Here is a 26,944-nt window from a genome sequence, read left to right on the forward strand (position 1 = left end):
TTTGATATGTTCTTTCTACATGTCTCTGATCCATGATAGCCAAAAAATTGAGTTTTTCTCTTCCTTTCTTTTCTCTGCAAATAGCTTTATAGTCCCAATTAAATAGATATTTGTAATCCAAATAGTTCAAAAAGGATTTTTTTCCTGAAATTTATAATTCTCTCTTTGTCTACAGCCCAGATTATTGTCTTTTTTTGTCACAGCTGTTCTTTGTTATTAAAGCTTTGAAGGTCACAAACACAGATTAGCTTTTCCCAGGTTTTGCCAAGTCTTATATTAAAGTCATAGCTGTCATAGTCTTTGTCCACCACAAGGTGTCAGCAACTATTTGTTTTTCAATTTCCAAAATGAACAATTATCTTTAGAATGAGAGTCTTAACCATTCAAGCAATTTTAGATTTATCCAGATTTAAGTTTTAAATTTCAGGTTTTATATTTATTTCACTTCTATATATTTTGATCCTCCATAAAAAGATTAATTTGCGGCTTCTGTTAGTATAAGGGTGGGACAGAAATCCTCCTCCTTCCCTTTCGGAGATATTTTGCTTCTTGGGGATCTTTTCCATGAAATTAAATATAGAATAGAAAAAAGAAGATCGAATTCCTCACCCAGTTTCAAGCATGCTGTTCACAGTTGTGCTGGTTAGTACTTTTGGACTTTGGTTGCTAGTAGCTTGGGCTGGTCAATGCAATATGGCCAGCCTTTCTCCTATTGGGTTAGAACGGAATGGCCACCGTTGCTCCAGAATTGCTGGAGCACCCTTCTTTCTTCGCCGCCTCTCCGGGGAAACTTAGACCCTTTTAGGGTCCCCTGGCACGGCAAAATTAGCTGCGGGGGTGCAGAGAATCCGCAAGCCCGCGACAGTTGCTACCGTGCAAAACCGGAAGTCCTGCAGTAATTCATTTAACTCACTTAACTGTCTCACTTAGCAACAGAAATTTTTGATCCAGTTGTGGTCATAAGTCAAGGACTACCTGTAAATAGTGCCAGATATATAGCATAACACCACTCCTGTGTGAGCTGGACTGGTTACCAGTGTGTTCCTATGTGCAATTCAAAGTGCTGATGGTTACCTATAAAGCCCTACATGGCTTGGAACTGAGGTACCTGAGGGATTGTCTTTTTTCAAGAATCTCTATCTGTCCAACAAGGTGGAATGGACATGCAGAATGGACATGCTGAAGATCCCATCAGCCAAAGAATATTGACTGGTGGGGCCCAGATGATTTTTTTTCTGCAATGGCCATTGCTCTATGGAACATCCTCTCTTAGGTCAGAACAGCCCAACTCTGCTAGCTTTTCATAAGATCATAAGGCCCTAAAAACCTGGCTATGCTCCCATAAAAATCTTGGCTGAATGTGCCAAGGGCCCCATTTTCTGGCTAAATTGCTAACTGGTCAAATAGCTGAGTGGTGGCACAGTGGTTAGAACACAGTATTGCAGGCTAATTCTATTGACAGCCAGCTGCCTGCAGTTTGGCAGTTCGATTCTCACAAGATTGATTCAGCTTCCTATCATTCCGAGATTGATAAAATTAGGACCCACCTTGTTAGGAGCAATATGCTGACTCTGTAAACTGCTTAGAGAGGGCTGTAAAGCACTATGAAATGGTAAATAAATCTGCTATTGCTATTGCTGTCTTGTGTATGCTGAATTTGATGTTTTTAATGTTTTAGTGGTTTTACTGTTTTTATTGTTTTAAAATGTTTTTTTATTGTAAGTTGTCCAGTAATTGACTGAGGTAGGTAGCTGTAGAAATTGAACAAATAAATAAATTATTCAGATCACTACACTGATGACCTCTGCATATATATTTCAATGTAGTCAGCAGAAGTCCAAGCTTCATGTGACAGCATCATTAACTTTTTAGTATTATCACCTTCTGCAGGCAATGGCATGCACTTAAATTTAATGACACAGAAATAGTATTTTTTTGTTGTTTTTTAAAATGATTATATCCACCACTCAGAAAAATAGGGTTAGTCCTATTATTAGAGTGAAGATGATCATCTTATGTAGTCATATTAGGTAATGGAACTTAGTTATTGTTGTTATGCTTAGTCAGCCAGATGTTTAAACGGGATTTGACATTTTTATCCACCTATCGAGTCCTTCCCAAGGATCTGGGATAGGCAGATGTTGTTGTTTGATGGTGTTAAAGGTTATTAACATTACCATCAGGGAGAAGTGTTTTGGGGTTTTCTTGAATGCCAAAATAAATAATTTGCCTGATGTTGAGTATAGTACATCGCTTTAAGTTTTTCCCAAAACTCTTTCAACCATCTGTTGAAAGAAAAATCTTCATCAGGGTCCAGTCCAAGCTGGGAATAAACAAAATGGAGACTGCTCTTGTTTACTGAGTTGCCAGAAACTTCAGTGATAGCAGCATGTTTCTGGGGTGGCTGACCATGTGGAGCTGGGTGTGGTGTATTTTTATACCTTCTTGGGCTTTTGTGTTTGGAGTTGTTCCTGTGGCATGAAATTTGACCTGAGGTTCAGTGTGCCCTTCTGGTATTCTAATGGTGATGGGTTAATTCTATTATGTCCCAAAGGTCATGTCCTGCTTCCCTGGGGCTGTGGTTGACGGCTATGTCCTGTGTTGGATTGTTTGGGTGAGGGATTGTTGGTTCTAGGGATCTTTTGTCTTTCTAAACCCATCAGCTCCACGTTTCCTGGCTCCAGTCGTTCTGAAAGGATTATCAAATCTGCATTTCTACAGAGCTGGTTTCTGCTTGGGGCAGAGACACTTGAGGGGGGGGTTCTGCCTGAGATTTTCTATTATTCTTTGGGGAAATATATTCTGCTTTTTTAAAAATATCCTCCAAAATATTTCTTTCTTGGGGGGGGGGGGTAAGCTATCTTCCTACACACCTTTCCAGAGAATTATTACAAGCTTGCATATCCCTCAGAACGTCACATCTGAATAATGGCAAAGCTACCTTGGTTGTGCTCTTAAAAGAAATTCTATTCAGAACAGCCAACATAGATGTAGAATCAATCAGAAAACCTCAGAATTTTCTGTGTTAAGTTTTCAAAAAACTGAAAAAATAAGCTTAAAGAAGCCTATATTATTTACATCAATGTGGACTTCATCTCCCAGAATCACTTAATTACTTTAAGCTGCATGGACCTCAACTTCCAGAATTCCTCAGTAAGAATGCTGGCAAGAGAATTCTGGGATTTGAAGTCCACAGTCTTAAAATTGCTAAATTTTGAAAAGCATTGATTTACATCAGGGGTAGTCAACCTTGGCTCTTTTATGACTCGTGGACTTCAACTCCCAGAATTGCTAGTTGAAGTCCACGAGTTGAAGTCCACGAGTCATAAAAGAGCCAAGGTTGACTACCCCTGATTTACATGAACGTACAGGCCACAGCCATTTTGTAGGACCACAACGAATTGTAATCCAAGCCGGAAAAGAATAAGGAGGTCGGAGCTGTTTTGCCTTCTGCTTTTTTTAACTACCGGTAGATCGCAAAATGGAAGGATCGGAAATTGGTGTTCGGTACGGAAGTGGATAACCGGAACTACTTAAAATAGAGTAACGTAGACTCGGCACGTGGTTTGGGTCTTTTGCTTTGGCGAGCCGTGGCGAGCCCCGAACGAAATGGGTCGTTCGGGCAAGTTGCGCTCTGGTACAGCCGGTAAACTTAAGCGTTGGCGCAAAGGGCACAGCAGCGATAGCAATCCGGAGGGACGACGTTACCGCCTGGCCGCCCGTGGTCGTCTACTCGCCCCCCGGTCAGGTACGTAAAGGAAAGAGCAGCAGCCGCAGGAATCACGGAGGCAATGGCTTTAATTCAGTTGCGGTGGCCGATTCTTTTCGGCGGCAACAGCAGTTCTTTGAGCGTTAATGAGAAATAACTATTCCGCATAGTTCTATGAATTTTGAGCCAAAATAGATTAGTTAATTGCTGCATTCCTGTTCAAATGTTTACAAATACGCTACTTAATCTTGAATTAGGATATGGTTTTGAAAATCTGTAGTGTGTAAATTTCTATTTTGGGTCCCTTTAAGTAGCTTGGCTTGTTATTACGAATTTCTTTGGGTAGATTATTTGATCGTGATGCTTCTAGAATTAGCTCAACGTTTGCCCTTCTTACAGAAAACAGTAACCTGACTGTAGATGCCTTGAAACTACACAATGAACTGCAGTCATCAGGACCTGTGTCTAGAGAGAATGCAAAGTCTTTTGTGGTGGAAGATAACAGTGAATCTGCTAAGACTCACAAATCATCTGCAACTTTCCTGAGTGGCTTGACTGACTGTACTAATCTCACCTTCAGCAGAGTGCAGCGTCTTTGGGAATCCAATTCTGCTGCCCATAAGGAGGTATGCGGCTGCCAACTCTTATGAAAACCAACAAATGTTGTGATTAACAAGATTTTAATTTTTTTCTACAAAAGATTGGACAACCATTTATCTGAAATAGTATAGTGTTTCCTGCCTGAGCAAGGGGTTGGATTAGAAGATCTCCAAGGTCCTTTCTATCTCTATTATTCTGTTATTCTGCAAAGAGCACAGAACATATAGAAAGGGAGTAGAATACTAGCAAAGAGCAAGCGGTCCTCTTAATGCTTGATAAGAGCTTAGATTCTCAATATCTTAACAGACTGATTTTGTGGAGAGTAGACATTCTATGTAAGTATTCTCAACAAAATAGAGAAATGTGTGAGTTTGAAAATTCAAATACTTGATTAGATAATTGAAATTATAGGGAGGACCACTATATTTCTAGATTGTCCCAGTGATTTCAGCTGTCCAGCCACTTCTCTCAGATGCAAACCTATTATCCTGTCAGCTGAAAAGATACTCTTCTGGTCAGCTCGGTAGTTGGAGAAACATACCACTATCCATGTTGCAGAGCTTATCAGGCAGCAATACATACATATATGTTGGTTTTGAAGTTCAGCAGTCTCTGTTTCACAACAAATATTAAAATGCATCTTAAAAACTAGAATATCTGGAGGGATAATCCTAATTGATCTTGTAGCTGTTTATGGATAAGTAATACAATGGTGTGTGAGGTTTGTAGTGGCGCACTGAAATCTCATAAATTGGTTCAAGAATATTCTTGGAAGAGCGTATAACATTCTTGATGCCTGAGTTCTGTGAGACAGATACTATTGATGGGGGGGGGAAGGCACATATAACTCTTACGATGTCACAGAAAGATGTGTGTGGTGGGATGGGCATGAAATAATGAAAAGGGAAAGGATGGTTGGTGACAGGAGCAGGTGCAAAGATAATGAGGAAAAACCCAAGAAAAATTAGATTAGAGATAAAACCAAAAGTTTTTAAGAGAATATTGGGGATAGTGAAGTGCAATAGTACTAATAGACTGGAGCTGTTGAACCACCAAGGCTTAACTGATAACGGATGGATTGGTTCGTTTGTTCTTTGCTGTTTGTTCATTGGTTATAATAACTGCCAAAGGTACTGTATATGATTAATATATCTTTCATTGACCTCCAGAAATAGTATCCATCTACCATTCATTAAATGAATAGGTTATATTTATAGATTCTGCCTCTTAAATTCAGTCAGCCTAGTAAAGGACGTGATGGGTAGAATCAGGTGTGCTTGATAGCATCTCTGCTTCTCTGAAACAGTTTATCCCCTGAGCCCTAATAGTTTTATTATTCTGGAAATGGATGAAAACATGTTGACCATCAAGCATTTGGGGTTGGAGATTTGTGTGACTTTAAACCATGTTTGAATAAAGTTTCACAGGCTGGGTTAATTTATTTTTGAACCTAATGTTTTAGATATATTTTAATATGAGCTATCCAAAATCTATATTGATATGGATGGAGTATAAATTACAGAAAGAAATGTGTATTATGTAATAGCCAAATATTTTCCACTCTTCTTTTATTCTCATGGAAGAAAGGAATAGGACAGAGGATTCCCAAAGTTTGAATTTTCTTTGGTGTCTCATCTTTGATACCACTATCTGGGTAATAAATGCTTCTTTGTTCACAGCAGTTGTAAGAGCTTGATGAATAGGATCAGTAAGATTTGTGTATAAATTGAGAAGTATAATATATCACAAGGTGTTTTATTTGAGTGAATAGAGTTTTTGACTCTTTAAGTTGGATTTCTTATAGATATGTGCAGTATTGGCTGCAGTCACAGAGGTAATCCGAACACAGGGTGGTACAGAAAGTGAGACAGAGTATTTTGGTGTCTTGGTAAGTATCAAAGGAAATATATCCAAATGTAAGTCCGGCAATTCCAAAACACTAAAATATACGGAGCAGTATGTTTACTAAAAACAGAATGATGAGAATCTAAAAATATCTGAAAAGCCACGGATTCCCTCTTTATGTTACAAGTTTTCATTTCGCTCCCTTATACTGTATATTCTGTAGTCAGCTTATTTTTTAAAAAAGTACCCTTCCCTCCCCACATTTTGATCTCAGGGATTTTCATTGTGTACTATAAATGTCAGTGATCTGATCAATGATCTGAAGCTGGAGAGCAAACATCTCCATGTTTTTGATTGCTGGATGAGGCAAGTATAAAAAAAAAGTGTCTAGGTAGGCTAATGTAGAGATCAGTTTCTTTCAGGATAAAGTCCCATGCATCCATCTTTTCTCTGCTTTCCTGAGCTATGTTATGTCTCCTTAGATGACTACTCTGGAAGCTGTGGAATCTCCTGAATCCCTGGCTGCTGTTGCTTATCTGTTAAGTTTAGTGTTGAAGCGGTGAGTTCTAGGAACATGACAACCATTTTTGATGCAATTTGGGGATGCACTTTAGGATAATTCAGAGAAGAAATTAAAAGGAATCAAGGAGGTCACTATAAAATGGTGTGCAACAAAGTTGTTGTTTTTTGGACAAAGACTCAGCTGGGATGAAAAGAAGACATACTTTTCCTATGTGCTTGATCCTACTACAAATTGGAGTCTAGATCTTGCCAGAAGTCATTGATAGATATCCTTCTTTCTTAACTTACTTAAAGGAAATATCTTAGACTTACATATATATTCTTTTTTATGTAAAACATTTTGAAATGATTAGTCATTTCTTCTACTGTGCTCCCTTATTGCTATAACTGTGTCCAGTTTGCTTCCTCCTTAAATTTGTTCATGCAGTGGGTGGATGAGGGATGATTAAAATGCAGAATGCCACAGTTTAATTGTACAAGAATGAAATCACTGAATGCAAAAATCAGTGGAATTCTTGGATTCCTCTCATATTCTGAATCCTCTCCAGTGTACCCAGCCCTGTGTTGATCAAAAAGTTCTCCGATACGTCCAAGGCTTTTATGGGAATTCTGGGCTCACAAGCTTGTGGAGACTCTAATTTGGCTCTACGATGGGTAAGTACATTAAAGTAGCCATCTATGCATTATCTAAATATTAGGTGTGGGATGCTCTTGTTAATAAAAGAATGCTTCCTGCAATGTTCTATATATTTTAAGAGAGAGCAAATCTGTTAGAGGCCCTTTTTGCTCAGCATTTTAAACTGTACTGTAAACAAGTATGTGAAGGAATGCTGGATTGAATTAAGCCTGCTATTGGGCTGAAAAGTACACGATTTTGCTTGATGCGTGTTGTCAGGTACATTAAATTTAAACTGAACTCCTGGATCAGGTGTTTTACAGACATGTCAGGAAAGACGCTTCTTGATATCTAGTGTTTATAGGACAATGTCTCATTTCTCTCCTTATTTTATCTCTTTATCAGGTCCTTTCCTGTCTAGCTACATTGCTGCAAAGACAAAATCTGATAACATGGAATTACCCTGTGACAATGCAAGTTTTTCATGGTCTTCTCAGCTTCACTGTCCATGTCAAGCCCAAAGTGAGTTCATATCTTTTATATGTTTCATGGCTCACAATTTTTGAAATCTGATTGTTAAGTTTCTGGCAAATTTCTAGCCCAGTCTGCAGCCTCTCCCATCTTGCTTGTCTCCTTTAGGTCCGCAAGGCTGCTCAGCATGGTGTTTGCTCTGTCCTCAGGGGTAGTGAATTCCTGTTTGGAGATGGAGCTCCTTTACATCACCCAGCTGCAATTTCTACTGCTAAGTTCTGCATTCAACAAATTGAGAAATCTGGAGGTATCTAATTCATGTGATGAGAAGCTGTTCCATTTATCTTTGTTTGGCCCTAATTGTGATCCCTACCTTATTCCCCTGAATTCCCCCTGGAACCATCTATTCTGGTTTCAAAAACAAAAACAGCAACCCTTTAGTAGGAGAGCTGTAGCTATGATTCAGAAACTGGTTGAAAGGGCAAGAGGCAGGAGAATTGCAGGTATTCTGCAAGTAGGGCAACTCTGCAACCCATGCAGAACTGCTGGATAAGTTATCTGAAACTAGTCAATTCCTCTTTTTATCCTCTAAAGCAAATTTGCTGAAAGGCCAGCTTCTTAGAAATATTTTCCCATTTTAATTTATGTCTAATCATCCTTTTTTGAGGAAGGATCACTTTAATTTCAACATTTCAAGTAAATACAATGCTTCTTCCTAAAAAAATCTCATGTTGATTGTTTATTATAGGATTTTAATATTATATATTTATTCCACAACTTTGCACAATCCCAAGATGTTTGTAAAATTAACTTGTAGAATGGAATGCAAACTTTGTAAGGAGCAATAATAAATGTGTTGTGTATTGAGAGAATAGTAGGACTAATTTTTGTTTGGCTCCTCAGGTGCTAAGGAGGCCACAACAACTTTGCATATGCTGACTCTGCTGCGTGATTTATTGCCTTGTTTTCCTGCTCCAGCTGTCAAATCTTGCTGTGAAACCTTGCTTCGAGTTATGACCCTCAGCCATGTAGTAAGTGTTCCTCCTCTTTGAAGGTTGATTTTGTGCTGCCTTGTCTTTTGAATGCAATATAGCCACAACTGTGTAAACCAGTTGGAGGATCAGAGAGCTTCAGTGGGAATGAACAACAAAGATGGATGATCTCTATCTACTCTCTTAAGTACCTTGCTCAGCCTAGTTGCAAACCCAAATTTCTCTTTCGTCGTAAATGGAGGGGTTGCATCATACTTGATTTCCTAGTTACAGGGATGGGAAAAGAGGAAAAGCAAGAGCGATGATTTTTCTATTAAGTTTAATTGTTATTCATTTTTCTTTTCTCCATCACTGCCCAGCTAGTGACAGCATGTGCTATGAAAGCTTTTCATAGTCTCTTTGCTGCCCAGTCATCTCCAGTGTGTCTGCCAGCTGAACTTAATGCCCAGATTATCATGGTAAGTAGTGCAGAGATTGGGTGAAAGTTGCCTAGCCGGCCTTGGCTGTTCAAGTAACACTTTCTGTTGTTCTGCACCACCAGGCTCTTTATGACTATGTACCCAATGAGAATGACTTGCAGCCTCTGTTGGCCTGGCTGGCTGTCATGGAACGGGCACATGTTAACCTAGCAAAGTAAGAGTGAGATAATAACGGGGCAGATTTGTGTGGGGACTGGGAAACGCTATTCAGATAGTCAGAAATAACTTTTCTTTTGATTTTAGGCTGCAGTGGGATCTGTGCTGGGCTCATCTTCCTCGTCTCTTCAGCGTAGCTATGAACTGTTTCCTGTCTCCTCACAGCCAGGTGGTGGATGCTGCCGCCCAGACCTTAATGGTATTACATTGCCCTTACTTCTAGATGTAGAGTGCCAAGCTGGCAGGAACTATATTTTAGTAACTTTCGTTAATGTAAGAATTGTGGGGCATTTCTGTGTGCAGTTTTGTGATGAAGAACTTCCTGTATTGGCATTGCTGGCTTATGCGCTCTTGCTCTGTAGAGAACGTGGGCTGATGCAAATGTGAATTTGTATGATTCAGGTTTTGCTCAATGAATGTGTGGCCCCTCAAGTGACAGAACTAGGACTTGTTTCATCCGCAACTCCGTCTGGATCTGCTGCTCAGATTTGCAAGATGTTCAGGTATATGAAATAGCTTGCTTGGTTGCAGCAGTTTAACAACCTGTTTGTTGTTACACTGTTATTATGTTTATTACAAACAGAATGTTGAGACTCTTTTTGATTTGCCAATGGGGGTTCTTTTCAGAGCAGTGGAAGAAGGTCTGACATACCAGTACCATGCAGCTTGGGCCTCGGTGTTGCAAGTGCTGAGGGTTTTCTTTGAAGCATGTGGGCAGCAGTGTCATCCTATAATGCAAAAGGTAAAGGAATGCTGTGGGTCATTAACATTTATGGCACATGAGACAAGCAGGGCATTCCCAAGTATCCAGATTAAGAAAAAAAAATCTGTAGAGAGTAAAGCCTTTCGGATTATTGGTTGCTGTTATCTGGATTTAAGAACCTAGATAAGGAGACAAAATGTGAGTTTATACAATTAGTATTGGAAGGTTAGTGATTTGAACCAGTACAGGGGAGATTTTTTAGAATGATTTCCCCCCAGTGTGGAAATGAAGGAGTTGCAGTTGGAATTTCTGCAGGCACCCAGTTGAAAGAATTGAGCGCCTACAGAGCCAGGCACAATTCATATTTTCCAGGGGAGAAGACTCTTAACAAATGAGACAATGCGTGAATAAACAGGCTTTGGACTTCTCTTTTTAATCTTTTGTTCTTAATTTTGTTAAACGTGTTCTAAATTTACACTATTTTATTGTGCTCCTTTTTTCAAAAAAAAAATAAATAAAGATTTATCTTTGGGAGTTGTACTGCTGAAATTCAGCCAAGAGACTCTAAAACCCATAGGCTGCCAGCTGTGCTTAGAGGATATGAAGAACTGCGATGCTCTTTTTCTATGTGATCCTTTCTTATTTCTCTTTTGCTGCAGTGTCTACAGTCCCTAGCTGATCTGCGTAGCTCCTCGCACTTTCCCCACACTGTGTTGCTTGATCAGACTCTGGGGGCCGCAGTGGCCACTATGGGCCCTGAAATGGTGCTGGAGGCTATTCCCCTAGATATTGATGGCACAGAGTGAGTACAGTTTCCATCTACGTATTTGCAAGGCCAGTGTGTGTGAAGTTTCTATATTATTCTGTCTTCTGAACTAATTTCAGTATACAGTACATCTGAAGCAGAGTCCAAAAATGTGTTTGAGGTAGGGAACATTTTTTTAAACCAGCTTGCCCCTAACTTTTAAATTATAGAGGAAGGAGCAATATGACTTGTAATTTCATTGATTTTGTAAAGATTCTGAAATCAAGTTGCTTCTTCAAAGCAATGCCCCCATTTACCCTTATTCATTTACCCTTATTCATAGAGGGTTTTCTTTGCAGTTGCACAAGGCATTAAGGGAGCATCTGGTATTTAATATAGGCATAAACCAGAGCCTGCCAATTACTTCATCAAAAATCAAAATTAATGAATTCAGCAAAGAAAAAAAAAACATCCCTTTCATATTATTTTAGCTATCATTTTTATCTGGTTTGTAAGTTTTGATTGTGCTTTTAGTTGCTTTTAAGGACTCTAGCAGTGAAAAAGAGAAATATGCATTGAAATAAGTACATAGGTTGAAGGGACAAATAAGAAACAAGTGTATTTTTATAAATTAATAAATAATTTAATAAATAATTTACAAATAAATTTATTTGTAAAGTGGACATCTGAAATCCAAGCATGCATGGAGCCCAAAATGCATCTCTCCCTATCTCTTTGTCCTTTTCTTGGCCTGCCTCCCTGTCGGAGGGTATTTGTGTGGGGAGGATCTCAGGTCCACACTTAACTGAGATTTCCTCTTGGTAGGTAATCCTTTCACTTCATTTCCTTAACAACCCAGGAGATCGCTTAATGACCACAACCAGAAGTGCCAAGATTGCAGTCATTGAATGAAGGGGTCACATAGGCATTTTGCTTCACAGCCTCTTCACCAATGACTACTGTTCTCCTCCCAATTTTGGTCATAGGTTGAGGACTATCTGTATGCTCAAGAGAAACTAGGAAGCCATCTGACAAGAATGCTACATTGTTCCTTTAAATTCTATGGTTCTGTGTGACATTTTTGTGGCTAGAAACAGAAAGCATTGAGAAAAGCATATTAGCAATCAGGCATACTCACCGGTGACATTTCCTGACTCTTTTTAATTGTACCATTATATTATCTACAGGGAGACACTGGATTTTCCTCGCAGTTGGCTCCTTCCTGTGCTCCGAGACCACATCCAAAGTGCACCACTTGCTTTTTTCTCCAGTCATTTCCTGCCACTTGCTGCTGCTTTAAAAAACAGAGGTAATTAGATATCCAAGTAGGATAAGCTATAATACTTGCAAGTAAACCTAAGTTTTGGACATAAAAAAATCATATGACAAAATAAACCTGGAGAGTCCATCACCTTTACAATTGAGGTTTCCAAAAATAAAATCTAGCCTCAAGGTGATTTTTTTTCTAGGAGATTACAAATTGGACTACTTGGTATATATAATTTTATAAAAATCAAGGTTTAAAATTGTAGGTTAATTACATTTGTTTCTCTTTCTCTATACATTGTGAAAAGTTTTGGAAGGTATTCAATAAGCAAATTACTGATTACCAACCAAATGTAAACAAATATGTGTCAAATATCTCAAGATAATTTCCTTGTCCTCTGTGATATTGCATTGGTATGTATATTTCAGATACTTTGCAGACACAGTGGTGTCACTTATTTTTTCAGATGCAAGGATGGAGGTTTATGCTCTGGTGTGTTGCTGAATTCCAGCAATGCCAGCTATTATAGTCATGAACAATGAAGAAACTGGGAGATGGTGTTCAGTAGCATGTGGAGAGTCATCTGTTCCTCATTCCTATCCCTGTGCCTCTTAAAACACAATTACAAATAGATCTCTCTCTTTTTGCAGCCACAGAGCTTGCCCAGGCAGGTCAGGATTTAGAAGCTAAGATCTACAATACACTCCAGTGGCAAGTGAGGAATTTTTCTTGTTGGTTGGTTTCTTTTTTTCAATATAAAGTATATTGGTATAAAGCATATTACGATTTTGACATAGGAAATATCAGTGAAGGTAAAAGGTGTTCACTTTGCCTTTTTTTGTCTTTTCAGATCTGGACCTTGCTGCCTAGTTTCTGCAGCCATGCTACAGATGTGGTACTCTCATTCAAAGGACTGGCACGCACTCTAGGCACGGCCATTAACGACTGTTCTGAACTGCAGCAGATAGTGTGCCAAGCTTTGCGCAGGCTAATTAATAAGGGCTGCCAAACAGGTAAACATGACTTGTTAATTGCCATATTGGCAACTTCTTCACCACATTTCCATTTGTTCCTAGACTTAGGAAATAAAGGATTATGTTGTAATCTTCCCTAGATTTGTCTGAGGATGAAGCTTCTGTGGTGGAAAGGCCTGGCAGGAGTCCTGGTTAAACTGTCTGAAATTCCTTGCACTCACAGTAATTCTTTCTTCATCCCATTTTCTGCTTCCAGAGCCTGAGCGTGCTGAGGTTGGGCGCTTTGCAAAGAACTTTCTGCCCATCATGTTCAATGTATACAGCCAAGAGGGTGATGATAGTGAGAGCTCAGTGCATCGGCGCTCTTTGCTGGACACCATCCGAGCCTACTTGACAGTTACTGAAGCAGGGGTGAGCAGCAATCTTTGAAAAAAAAAATTCACCATTTGCTAGAGTACTAAAACAGGAAGATGCCTGAAGCTAAACTGATTTTAGGATTTATGGTGGTATGTGCTGCTGGTCCTGGAAAAACATCCTTCTATATGGAGTTTTTTCTTCTATCTTTCATGGCAGATGGTGAATTCCTTCCTGGAGAAAGCTTGTGAGAAACTGATCAGTTCTGATAGTTCAGAATTCACTAGGTAAAGTTTATTATTTATTTATTAGATTTGCGTGCCATCCATCTTGTCTAGATGTAAAGTTACGAGAGCGATAGGCTTATCTTGTGGTGTTTTCTTCTACACTTCAAGTGGATATGCTCAGCATTTATCGTCTATTTGCTGCAGAAGATAGGACATACATCTCAGTTATCTATATCAATCTGTGAGACATTTCCAGACATCTTTTATTTTTGTCCTGTTATCTTCTGTCAAAATTAGGGGGATTTTGTCCCATTCCCTTAGATAAGGTGGGAAGGAAACAAGGAGTAAAATAAATTTCAGGGTGAGCCACATAGTCTTTCCATTGCTAATTCTAGTTTAGACCTGGTAGCTTTATGCCATTATAAGAAGAGTTAGTCTTCTATTCTGAAAGAGTTCAAATTCATGAAGATTATTAGGATTGTGTTCCTCTAACTGTGTCCTCCTTGCTGCAGGCTTTCCATTTTAGATCTTGTGGTCGCTATGGCTCCGTATGCTGATGAGTCATCTCTGCATGCTCTGTATGGCAGCATCTACTCCTCCCTGCAAGTGAGTTACTGTTCAGCTGTTGGGTTCTGTGTTGTGAAACTTCACACTGCGACCCTGCTGCTTTTGATCAATGGGGCTATCACATTGAAGGAAGAGCTCTAGATAACACATTTCATTCATTTTTTGAAGAAACTGCAATTAAAACTTTGTTTTGGTATGAATTTATCCATGTTAGTAGGCACAATCCTATCATCTAGCATTTTGTTGATCTAATGAAATAATACTTAAATAAGATCCACTGCTGTCCTTTTCAGTTAAAAAACTAAGAGGCATGACTACATGTAATCCTTTTTTCATGGGGCTAGTGAAAAAAATGTTTTATTAACTGAGGGAGCCATACATTTTTAATTTTTGTACTGATAGGAAAAAAATATTTGAATTCTGTTGCTTTTGTTGGAAAGATCCATATAATGTGTGAGGTTTTTTTTAATTTAAACATCCTCTCAGCCACTTGAAATTGCTTATTTATAAGCTTTTTCCATGTAGCTTAGGCCAGGCCAAGGCAGCATAGCAATGGCCACTTATTTGATTGTTGGAGTGTAGCTATTTCTTGAATTTATTTGTTTTGTATGCTGCTAAATCCTTCAAGACTCCAGAGACCTTATAAGAATAGATAATATATACTGAACAATTTATATCCAAAGTAATAGCTTGAGAACACCTCACTCACACCAAACAATAAAATACAAGCTAAATAAACTAAAAGCATTAAAATGCCCAAAATTCAGAGATCTTCCAAGATAAGGATTGCATTATTTTTGGCAATTGGGCATCCCCTGGGCAACAATGTTATCACCAGTAAATCCTTTTAACCCAGAAACCCCTTACGATTAGCTCTGTAAGTGCTTCTGACACAAAACCAAGTCAGTTTTCAGAAGGCGATTGCCAAAGAGGCCACTGGCACTTCTACAAGGAGGCTATTCCATGGTGGAGGTAAGATGATTGAACAGTTACATTTTTTGGGTCTTAGCACTCTTACCTCATGAAAATGAGGCACCACTTGGAGTTTCTCTCAGGGCTTGTCTCAGTCGAGTCTGGTTGGAGTCTTGGCACTAAATCTTGTAGGCCTTTATAAGCTAAAAGTAGCAGTTTGCACCCAGAAACCTAGTGGCTACTCTATAACCTTACAAAATAGGTGTAATATTCTCAAAGTAATAAGCGCCAGCCAATAAGCAGATCACTGATTGTGAACCAACTGCACTTTCCAGTTGGTCTTTAAAAGTAGTGCCCAAAATACAATGGGTGGTGGTGGTGGATATGGTGTCTTCCCTTTCAAGCTTATGAGGATTGAGTCCCTGTGCTTTTATGTATGCAAATTATATATTTTGAACAATCTATTTGATCTGATTATCCTAGAACAAAGATCATAGAATACAGAAAAAGGTTTATCGGGTGCTAGAGGAAGTGTGTGCCTCTGACCAACCTGCGTGTCAAAATTTTGTTCAAAGTCATTTGGAGGAACTGAAGAGTGCTCTGTTGGACTCCCTAACCAGGGCAACGTCACCTGCCAAGAGAGTAAGGAAAAATCTTTTTACCATCCAAAGTAAATAAGATGCAAACCATGATGAATATCAAAGAATGATGTCTGGGAATGCTGAGTATATTTCCATATCACTTTTTTTTCTTGTTTTTATTAGCCCCGTCTGAAGTGCCTCTTCCATGTTATCAAACAACTGACAGTGGAACATGAAGATTTTGTCACAGCCCTGGTGCCAGAGGTGAGAGAGCACAGTGCTGAAGAAACTGGAAATTTGAGTATGGAATTATGTTGTCAGGAGATGGTGAAAAATTAAGTGCATGGAATTAAATATTATTTTATTCATTTATAAAATATCAAATCTGCTTTTTGTTATAAAACCATCCTTGATCTTTGGCCATAATATATAAGTAAGTTTAAAACAACTTCAAATTTGAAATGCAACAATTTCACAATAAAAGATCTCTGAAAATATTATAAAACTATAAAATTATTTAAATAGAATAGAATAGAATAGAATAGAATAGAATAGAATAGAATAGAATAGAATAGAATTCTTTATTGACCAATTATAATTAGGCACACAAGAAATTTGTCTCCGGTGCAAAAGCTCTCAGTGTAGATGCAATGTAACTGAGTAACAATAATCATAATAATGATACCAATAAGGTAGTAAAGAAGATGGGAAGGATAATAATAATACTATAGCTATACAATATAGGTAATGTACTTAAACATAAAACAGCAGTAAAAAAAATCAGAAGGTGCAATATCAACTTGGATGAATCAAGTTGACTATGAAAACTTGTAAGGCTCTTAGCAAACTTGTAAAAGAGGGAAAAGAAATCATATCTCCTTCTACATTGCTTTCTCTTTATTGCAAACTTTAGGTCTTTCTTTAAGAAGGGTTGTATTTCTCCTCAGCACTCTTGTAATGGTGTTAGCACCAGAGTATCCTGGAGTGTGTTACTACTACCATTTGCAGGCGTTATGCAAATTAAAGATAGCAACTTCATCCTTTATAGTGGGAAGAGTAGCTCCCTTCATTCAGTGTTCAGTCTGACTATTTTGCAATAAACATTGCTGAGGAGTTAATAGATCCATCTTTAAGCTTAAATAACATTTCAGCAATAATTAAAAATATTTTCTCATTAATTAGTCAATATTAGATAGTAACTATAAGATAGGAGTATGGAATTGTAAATTCCTCAAAGTTAAGAAAATTGCCTATAGTACTGAAAAACTTTATAGCCATCTAGTTGAGTCTTTCTTGAAAAACAATTACCGTGGTAAGAAATTTCTAAATTAGCTTAATTTTGTTACTGTTATTGTAATTGTACGCTTTAGAATAATGGTTAGAATTCTAGACTCTTAGTTTTTCTTCCCTCTCTCCTTAAGTGGATGATAACTGATGCAGGTACTAAAATTAGATTGGATGCAATAGGTAGATGATCAAACTATTGACCATAACTTTGCTCTCTCCAGGTTATCCTTTGCACCAAAGAAGTCTCTGTGGGGGCCCGCAAAAATGCTTACAATCTGTTGGTAGAAATTGGTCACACTTTTATACGCTTTGGTCTCACTCCAAATGGTGAGTCCCAGTTTGCTTATGTGGGTGTTTGCATGCAAAGGGTGTTTCTTTTTATCATTCTTTGCCAAGCGTGCTCTACTCTGTCTCCTTTCTCATTTAGACCACCTTGCGTCCCTTTTCATCTTGAGTACTTCATGTTTGTCAGTTTTACTACTGAACGTCTTCCTATTGCTAGTCCTCAACTTACAACCATTTGTTTAATGACCATTCGAAATTACAACAGCGCTGAAAAAAGTGACTTTTGACTGTTTTTCACGCTTAGGACAATTGCAGCATCTCCATAGTCACGTGATCAAAATTTGGATGCTTGGCAACTGGCATGTACTTATGATGGTTGAATGTCTCAGGATTATTTTGAAGGTCCCTTTTGGGAATCAAGGGGGGTTCACTTAATAACCAGGTTACTAACTTAACAACTGTAGTGATTCACTTAACAACTGTAGCAAGAAAGATAATAAAATAGGGTAACTGTCTTGCTTAACAGTGGAAACTTTGGGCTCAGTTGTGGTCTACCTGTATAATAAACTGTTCCTCCTTAAATCATAATGCAGTGTTTTTCTTTAATTTTAGTTTTTGTGAATCACTCCTTCAACAAGCCCTGCTTAAAGCAAGTCTGGTCTAGTATAATGTTTGAATATGTTTAATGTTCCCAGTTAAACACAGGATTGCAGAATTCTAAAATGTTGATTAATTTTTGCAAATTAATTAATCCAGGTGTATCTGGTTATTTTGCATAATGTTATTTAGCTATCATAGCTTTCCCTATACTTGCATATATAGAAAGTTGAAAGCCAAAATAGGGATGTGCCAAATGGAAAGGTCCAGCAATAGCATGTCCTTTTTTTTCCTCCTGAATCAATCTAAGAATTTCCAAGTTGTTAAAAAAAAGAGTTATGGGACAAACCAATCTCTGTAGAGACCTGAATTCCAACCTAAGAAGCATTTCATCCCTCTTCTGCAACCCCGGTCTCCATTGGCATTATCTGCTCATTTCCTAGATTTTCCTCATATCCTTGAGGGCATCAAATTCCATGTCTGAGATTATATATTCATGACTAAAACTCTCCACTCATCATCTCAGCCTCACATATGCATTGTTTCCCATCATTTCCCCTATATTGCCTGTCTCCTGCATTCTCATCTTACAATGCTGCCTATCATTAGGTCAGATCCTGAACCGTCCACCTTAGTGGCTCCTCGGGTTCATCCTACGTAGAGACATTAGGAACTTTGTCATATTTTAAATATATAAAATACAAGTAATTGCCCCATGATTGAACCTATGACTGTTATCATTTAGAGGTGGGTGAATGCTGATATCCCAAGATACTTGCTTTGAGACTTGAGTTTTAACATTGTCTCCATAGTTTTATTTTCCTATACAAATTTCTGTTCAATTATTTGTGTTCTTGTGAGGCTTTCCATTAAGCTTGTTATAAGTTGTGTTCTTGATATATAACTACAATACAAACTCTTGCATGTGTCCTTTCAGAGGGAATACAGCGTTATCTCCTCCTGATCTATGCAGGCTTAACTGGCTCTGTCACTATGATCAGCTGCACTGTGCTCGCTCTTACCCGTCTACTGTATGAGTTCAAAGGTGAGAAAATGGAGACCGACAACTGGTTTGACTAACAGTTTATACCAGCAATAGTTCAGAGCAGAACATTTTCCTAATACTGGCAACTGCTTTAAGATAAAAATACTAATTGATGTTTGAGGCTGCTTTTGAACTGAGCTGGGTTGAACATTTGTTCAGATAGAGCTAAGATGGTGTTTCTGGTATACTGACTGTCTTGAACAACGAACTGTAAACCTGAAGTTTCCCAGCGCAGTACCTGCTGTTGGCACTATGAGTCATAGTAGGTTGCTACTTAGCTGCAGAATTACTTGTGCCTGGTAGTAACTCGAAGGATGCTGTTGTTTTCCTAAGACTTGAAGAGAATCTGATGAATTGAAGTTGATACTTCTAATACAATCCATTTTATTGCAGAACATATTGGGTCAGATGCCCTCGAGCAGCTGGTGAAACATGTTTGCCTCATGATAGGCTCACGTACTCGGGATGTTGTCAAATCAGCTCTAGGATTCCTTAAAGTGGCAGTCCTGCTCTTGGACACAACATTGCTGGGTCGGCACTTGGAGACTATGGTGAGAATGAGGAAGTACATTGAGGGATCAGCACCTTGGGAATAAAGATAGCATATCTAGTTTGCATAACTAAAAAAAGAGGAATATGGAAATGTATTTGAATTCTTAGAACCTGTCCTGCCATAAGTCATTCTCAGTTTCTTGGTGTCGGTTGAAGTCCATTAATTCAACTTTTGTCCAGTTCTTTGTGGTATTTTTTCCTTCCTATTGCAATTGGGAAGTAACAAGATACCAGTCCAAGGTGTCAATATATGTCAGAGCAGATTGACAGGAATGGCTTATGGGAAAGTGAGGTGTAGCGAGTGGCCAAACTTTAAAACTTTGTGTTTTTCTACAGTTAGAAGCCATTGGACGATTGACAGATGACATGAGGCGCCACTTTCGTATGAAGCTGCGAAATCTCCTTTCCAAATTGATCCGGAAATTTGGGTTAGTGCTGAAGTTAAAGAGGAAAGGGGCTAATATTTTGGTGATCAGGGAGATAAAAATCCACCTCATTACATTCTAGAAATATAACTCACCCAGAGCCTTGCTATCTTGATTGGCTGGACTTGAGACGGCCCATTTTAGATACAGGAGTATGTGTATAAATAAACACACATACACAAATAGAAGTTTGCAGCGGAAAATGAGGCACTGAGGTTTGCAGGTATTAAATGGGGATTTGCTCATTTTTGTCTAGCATTCCTCCTCCTTCCACTGAAAGTACTTTTTAATCTAACCCCAGATAAGAAAATAACTCTATGGTCCTTTCCATTCTTACCACTTTATGCAGAGAGACAGGAAATGTTCAGAGGATGCTTCCCCACAAGTTTTTTTTGTTTTTGCTCTTGTGAATTCCCTGATAAAAGCTTACCCTGTGAGGCTGTATTTTTTCCTAGTTGTAGTCACCATTCTTTCATAGCATTAATGAAGGATGCTAACAGATTATTTGAAAAGGGAGCATGTCTTTGAACAAAGCCTCTCTCTCCTTCTCCCTCTCCCTCTTCCCACTCTTCCCCCTCTTCTCCCTCTACCTCTCTCCCTCTCCCTCAATTTTCAGTTATCCCTATGGGTAGCTTGATACTAGTAATTTAAATTTAAAAATAAATAAATTTATAATTAGCTTTATATTATAATTCTTATATTGTGCTGAGAATAACACTTATAGGAGATGATCAGGCTGAGCCCGAGGGAGGGGTCAAATGCATCATAAGTCATGAGTCGCTGCGTGCCCGCAAGAGATCTAAGTCCAGCCCACCTTGAATGCCTTCTTAATTTCCGCTCATTTTCCTTGACCGTTAGTAGCTCAGATTTTTGTAGAGTACTTAAGCTTCCAATAAATCTTTATACTAATTTGAACTGCCTGAATCTTCTGATTTCCCCAGTGCTTGACACACTTGTGATATTAAACTAGACCCTGAAATATTACTGAAGAGTTGCTGCTTGGCATTATCAAAGTCATGCTTTTTTTATAGCAAAGATCACATAGATTTTTAAAAAGCCCAGGTGTTTTAATACAAACATTAGGATCAGTCAGTATAACAAGATTTGTAATTAGTCAAGTACAGTATGTCCTTTGAAGCTGGATTTTCCTTTATAAGTTCTAGACTTGCAGATTATATCAATTATAAGATACGGATGAACCTATATGATTAATTCTTTGGTAAACATTTCCTAAATATCATTTATAAATCAAGAGAAAAGATAAGAAAGTACTGTTAAATTAAATTATCCACATTCTTAGAATTTATGCCAAATACAGTATGTTTACCAAAATCCAGTACATGTGATTAATTTATTGCTTGTTGTATAACTCAGTTATGATATTCAGACAAATAGAACCACAAGAATTCTTTCATCTCAGTCACTTTGTCTCCCTTCATGTTCAGAGAGTTAAGAGAAAGAGTAGCAACCATGTTGGTGGAAGCCTGCTTTTAATTGGTATTTTTAACCTGTTTTTGTAGAAATCAGTTTATTTTCAGTCTCTTTTTGACCAGTATTTGCACAGTTGAAAGGTTGTTGAATTTGGCTGAAAATTTAACAGCTTTTACAAGCTAAATGAGACCCTATGAGTTTGGATATTTGACTAAATTCCATTATTGGGAGTGAAGTTTATGAAAGAAGTTGATTTCTATGATTTTGGATTATTATTTTCACTTCCTAGGTTCGAGCCCTTGCAGGCTCTGCTTCCTGAATCATATCACAAAGTACTGCTTAATATTCGTAAGGCAGAATCAAGAAACCGCAAGAGACAAGCTGTGAAAAGAGCTGCAGCCACTTCTGCAGAAGAAGAAAAAACATTAGCACCATCTAAGGGAGACAGGTACGGATGAGGTGCACGCTCAGAATCTTGATGTCATACTAGAATAGAGATTAAGAATATTTTTAAGACTGGTTCCTGGTGCTTTGGAACCTGAAATGATCTATGGACTCTCCATAAATAAGCTTGTATGGTTTCTATGCCCTTGCTTGTAGCATTGAGGATGTCTTGGCAGACTCAGATTCTGATCTAGAAGATGAGACCGGCAAACAAAAAGGAAGAATGAGTAGGAAAGTGCGAAGGCAACAAAACCAAGCTTGGCTTAAGGAGGGAGAAAGTGATGAACCCCTCAACTTCTTGGATCCAAATGTGGCACACAGGGTGTTAGGTAAGAAGAATTTTGAAGATGGCCCATTTTAAGTTCATAGTATTTATTACTTTAATTTGAAGGGGAAGATGATAGATCAGTATGCCTAGGGTGGAGGGCCAGATATATTTTTTTCATAAGTCTTTTGTGCTGTTCTGTCATGTAGCTACCAGGCCAGGCACTGCCCAAACTGGAAAAGTTAAACATGATTTCAAATTATCAGCTGATGGTCGCTTAATCATATGTGAAGAGGAAGAAGAACCTACAGGTACAAACATTCAGCAGTTGATTAAATGCACATCAAATAACTATCCAATGATCATTCCATAACTCCAGTTTCCTTTCTCAATTGATTACAGAAATAAAAAGGAAGCTGTTTAAACAGAATGAATTATACAAGGAAGCATTTTAGATTTATATATCTAGAATTTCTTTAATGTGATATTGTGGAGCTTATGGAATATAGAACCCAATAGCTTCTCAGTACAGAATTGAGATTATTTTTAATGCAGGCATTAAAAAAAACCCTGGAAAGTGTGCAGAGAAAAGCAATAAAGATGATAAAGAGTCTGGGGCTAGGTACAGGATATCTAGCCTATCGAAGAGAAAGATTAGGGGACACAAGATAGCTGTCTTCCAGTACTTGAGGGTCTGTCACAAAGAAGAGGGGATTCAGTTATTTTCTAGGACATCAGAAGGCAGGACAAGAAATAATTTGTGGAAGATTGTTAAAAGAGAGATCCAACCTAGAAATAAAGAATTTTTTTTCTGACAGAGCAATTAATCAATGGATGATCCTGGGGTTGTGGGTGCTCCATCAATGGAAGTTTTCAAAAATAGATCAAACAATCATTTGACTAGGATGATATAAGGCTCCTGCCTTGAGCAGGAGATTGGACTAGAAGACATCCAAGATTGCTTCCAGCCTTTCTGCTCTTTCTCCTATCTATAAGTTTTATGAAAAGGATTTGGCCTAAAAAAAACGATGGTACACATTTTATGCTGTCTCTGATCTCTGTTATGCTGTCTACCACAGGACCGAATGAGGAGTCAGCAGAGTTAATGCAGGAAGTTGGAATCAAGAATGTAAGTGAAGAAGGGGAGGAAAAAGAATTGTTGGCATTCTCTTTAAATATTAAGAAGTCTTTATACCAATACTATGTAATTTGTTTAAGAGTTGAGGTTGAGTGGCAAGTTGGGGACCATCTGAACCAACTCAAAGAACTAAATTTGATTTCATTAAAATTAAATGACATTGAAATGATCTTTGCAGTCACATATTTTTCCCTTTTGTTACATTTCTGGTAAGTTTGGCAACATCTTTGGTAGATGAATGCAAATGTGGTTTCACAAGTTGTGTGTCTCTACTTTGCCTTAGGGTTGTGATGGCTGGATCTCGGACGTTTGGAGAGAATTACATTTGACTTATCAGATAGATTCCCTGTTTCCATTAAATAATGTAGGAAAGAAGAAGGCACAGAAAAGAAGATAGTTGATCTTACCAAGTATTGCTTTGATGTATGACATCTCTCTTGCAGAAGAAGACTCGGAAACGTCGATTTCGGGAAGAGGCAGATGATGAAGGGCTTGCTGCTGATACACAGCCACAATACAAAGGTTGGGAGGCTCTTTGGGGGCTGTTATGGAATGAGCCACCACTGCATGGATTCTGGTCTATTTTGACATGGGGGGGAATGAAATAGTTACTTAAAAATAAGACCTTGATTAAAATAAGTTGTGTGTTGTACATCTATATCAGCGGTTCTCAACCTATGGGTCGTGACCCCATTTGGGGTCGATCGACCATTTCACGGGGGTCGCCAAGCAAGGCTATCCGCCATTTTTTCCCCTTTTCTGGCGGGTGCCTTACCTCCCTTGAGCTGGGCCAGCTGGTGGTCGGCCTGCTCCGTCTCTGCTGCTTGCCAGCTACGCCTCAGCCGGTGCAGGGGGCGGAACCACGCATGCGCGGCACTCCCGGGCAGGGAAAGTCCTCGACTTACGACCGGTTGAGTAGTCCTCGACTTACGATCGGTTTAGTCCTTGACTTACGACCGGTTGGGGGTCGCGGCATTAAAAAGGTTGAGAACCACTGATCTATATGATAATCCAGTGAAAGAACCTCAGTGGAACCTCCTCTGCTTCCATTCTAATCTTGATGCATTCAGCCAATCATGTTGATACATAAATTATTATACATAATATAGAAGTTGTGTTTGGAGACCCATGTTAAGTAAGCTGCATTTCGTGAAAGCATATGCCTTTTAATAAAATGTTAGTTAAAAAAGGTCACAAACTCTCTGCATCAAAACTTACAGGTAGAATTTGTTTGTTTACTCTTTATAGCGGGGGGCAAAGGAATTCATCGGCCTGTTAGCAAGAATGCAGCACCTGGGGCAGAGTACAAAGCAAAGGTAAGATCGTAAGGTGGTTGATTAAGGCCCAAATCTGATGTAGATATAAGAAGTTACTTGTTTTCCTATCGTAGAATCATGCGTTATAATTTTGTCAATTGAAGCATGGATTTATGATATCCTCAGATGGTTTGTAACAGAAATGGAAAAGTCTATATCTTTCTTTGGGGGCATACTGTATTCTTTAGGCACAATTTAAAACAGTAGGGAATTCCACCTTAGGAATTGAGTTTTAAGGTCCTCATTTATGACTTTTCCTTCACACTCTTTCCCACCAACTCGTCTTATGTTGTTGAAGCAGCTTCCAAAGTTTCTTCTTCAACAATTCCTGAAAGCTCTCATAAATTTTTAGGAACCTTTGCTAAGTGGAGGGTAGGAAAGAAAATAGACCCAAGGCTAAGAAGTGACAGTCCATACTTCTTGCACTCTTTCTAGGGAAGTTGAGACGAGTAGATTAGACAGAGAAAAAAAAATCATATCCTGCATCTAGAATCAATTCATTTTCCATTTCTGTTATTATATATATATTGGTAAAAACAGGATTATATCGATAATCCAATATAACAGCATTACATTGGTTAAAAACAGGATTACCTTTTTAAAAAGTTCTATGTTCAGAGCAAATCACTGACATCTTAAATATCGAGTCTTTTGGAAAGCTAGTGGAGGAATGGATTTGGGGACTCAGGGCTACTACCATGTACTTTTGCTAGATTGCCTATCACTGAGCATAGATTCTATTGTTTCTTACAGAAAGGCAAAGGTGACATCAAGAAAAAAGGTGGGCTCGATCCTTACGCGTACATCCCACTGAACAGAGCAAAACTAAACCGGAGGTAAGAAGAGTGAAGAAGAGTGTAAAAGGTTGCTAGAAACCTAGCAACGAGTGATAACTTCCAGATACAGAAAAATCCAAAACTCTATGGATTATAGTGAATATGGTTTACTATAATGCATATATTTTATCTTCAAATACATAAATTCCTTTTTTACTCCCTTAAATATTTATCTGCTCAAATGTAGGCAAAACTGATTAGCCTCAGTACTGATTATCATCTGTTCTCTCTGGTAGGAAAAAAGCCAAACTTCAAGGACAGTGCACGAATCTGATGAAGGGAGCTCAGCGTGGTGCCCAAGCAGGCAAGAGACTCTTCAAAAAGCAGGCCCATACCTGAAGGAGAAAAGGCCACTCAGAATTTACCTGGAAAGCAGTCCCTTTAAGTCATTGGGCCGTGGATCTTGTTGCTGCTATTCCACAGTCTAAGTTAATTCCTAAAAAATGGAATTTGCTCGTTATTCCTGCATATTGGCTATACATATTATTTTCAGCAAAAAAGTAGTAAAAAAATGTATACATCCTCCCTTTTGTTATTTATGGATCCTTGTAATAGGGGTTTTCTTGCCAGTTGTTACTCCGATTCCTTCCACAGCTATGAGCAGTGTGAGCAAATCTAGAACTTTGGGGTAAGAGACTGATTATTGCTTCCCAATGAACACCTGAGCAATTCATAGTATAATAAATTCTGTTTCTTCAGTATAATATAGGCACTGGTTCTGTGAAACCTGCTTTTCTGTCTGTTGTCTTTCTCTATTTGTTTATTTGGTAACGACTACAAATTCTCTAAGAAGTCTAGATTTATTTGGTAGTAGGTAAGAACAAATGATTCATAGTAATAAAAACAAAAGAAAGGAATTATTATTTCCAAGGAAAACTTAGAGCGGTGAATAATGATCTTAGCTTCTGAATAAAAGTTCTACTGGTACTTTCTATTGCTACTATCAGACAAGACTAGACTAATTGGAAAACTCTGATCATAGCCCCAGATCTGAGACTCTGTCATGCGGAAAAGATAAGTTCTACAACCAAATGTGTGATTTAGGTTTTGCACTCATTTTCTGATTTGTTCTATGCAAGAATAATATAAAAAAACCTGCCTTCTAAACATGAAAACGGTGACCAGTGGCAATAATTCTATTCTATTATATTGGGGAAAAAAAGGAAATGTAAAATTCCATTATTGATTCTCCATTTTCATCTACAGGCATTGAGGATGACTTTTAAACTGTTCAGTGGCAGATTTAAACTCTTTTCCAGCTATTTCGCTGATCTAAGCTACCTTGGAGATACGAGACCTAGAATAGAAAATATGCCAGTAGTAGACCACAGTTTATTTTGGTTGCACTATTGCAAGTCACAAGAATCGGAGCCTAGAAATTCTCCCAACCAGAGACAAATGCTACATTGGATGTAAAACCTTATTTCTCCCGAGAAAAGCACACCTTGGATATAGGATGGTGCTTTCAAAGTATGCTGGGCATTGTTTTGGATACTATTAAAGATGCATGAAGTAATTTTCTCATTACCTCCTCCTAGTGGCTATGTTTCACTGCTGCGGTATCAAGGAGAGGAATTTAATACTTTCAACCCATATTTTTTTA

The 26,944-nt window shown here is 38.3% G+C and overlaps 1 protein-coding gene across 1 annotated transcript; it reads left to right on the plus strand.

Annotated features, from left to right (window-relative positions):
- Window positions 1-3,609: 3,609 nt before the first annotated feature.
- Window positions 3,610-26,071, plus strand: RRP12 (ribosomal RNA processing 12 homolog). The gene is made up of 34 exons (XM_015823458.1): window positions 3,610-3,748; window positions 4,109-4,335; window positions 6,114-6,197; window positions 6,637-6,713; window positions 7,225-7,330; window positions 7,698-7,814; window positions 7,932-8,070; window positions 8,667-8,794; window positions 9,115-9,213; window positions 9,297-9,388; window positions 9,478-9,589; window positions 9,793-9,893; window positions 10,018-10,132; window positions 10,753-10,895; window positions 12,026-12,147; window positions 12,756-12,820; window positions 12,956-13,118; window positions 13,336-13,490; window positions 13,653-13,720; window positions 14,173-14,266; window positions 15,623-15,781; window positions 15,904-15,984; window positions 17,229-17,334; window positions 18,827-18,934; window positions 19,328-19,485; window positions 19,823-19,914; window positions 21,632-21,790; window positions 21,943-22,115; window positions 22,261-22,362; window positions 23,131-23,180; window positions 23,633-23,711; window positions 24,438-24,505; window positions 25,259-25,341; window positions 25,578-26,071. Exons 1-34 carry the CDS (start codon window positions 3,610-3,612, stop codon window positions 25,678-25,680), a joined length of 3,867 nt encoding a protein of 1,288 aa, XP_015678944.1. The 3' UTR covers window positions 25,681-26,071.
- Window positions 26,072-26,944: the final 873 nt, after the last annotated feature.

This window comes from Protobothrops mucrosquamatus, unplaced genomic scaffold (assembly GCF_001527695.2).
Source record: "Protobothrops mucrosquamatus isolate PMUCROS unplaced genomic scaffold, P.Mucros_1.0 scaffold1878, whole genome shotgun sequence".
Lineage (NCBI taxonomy): Eukaryota > Metazoa > Chordata > Lepidosauria > Squamata > Viperidae > Protobothrops > Protobothrops mucrosquamatus.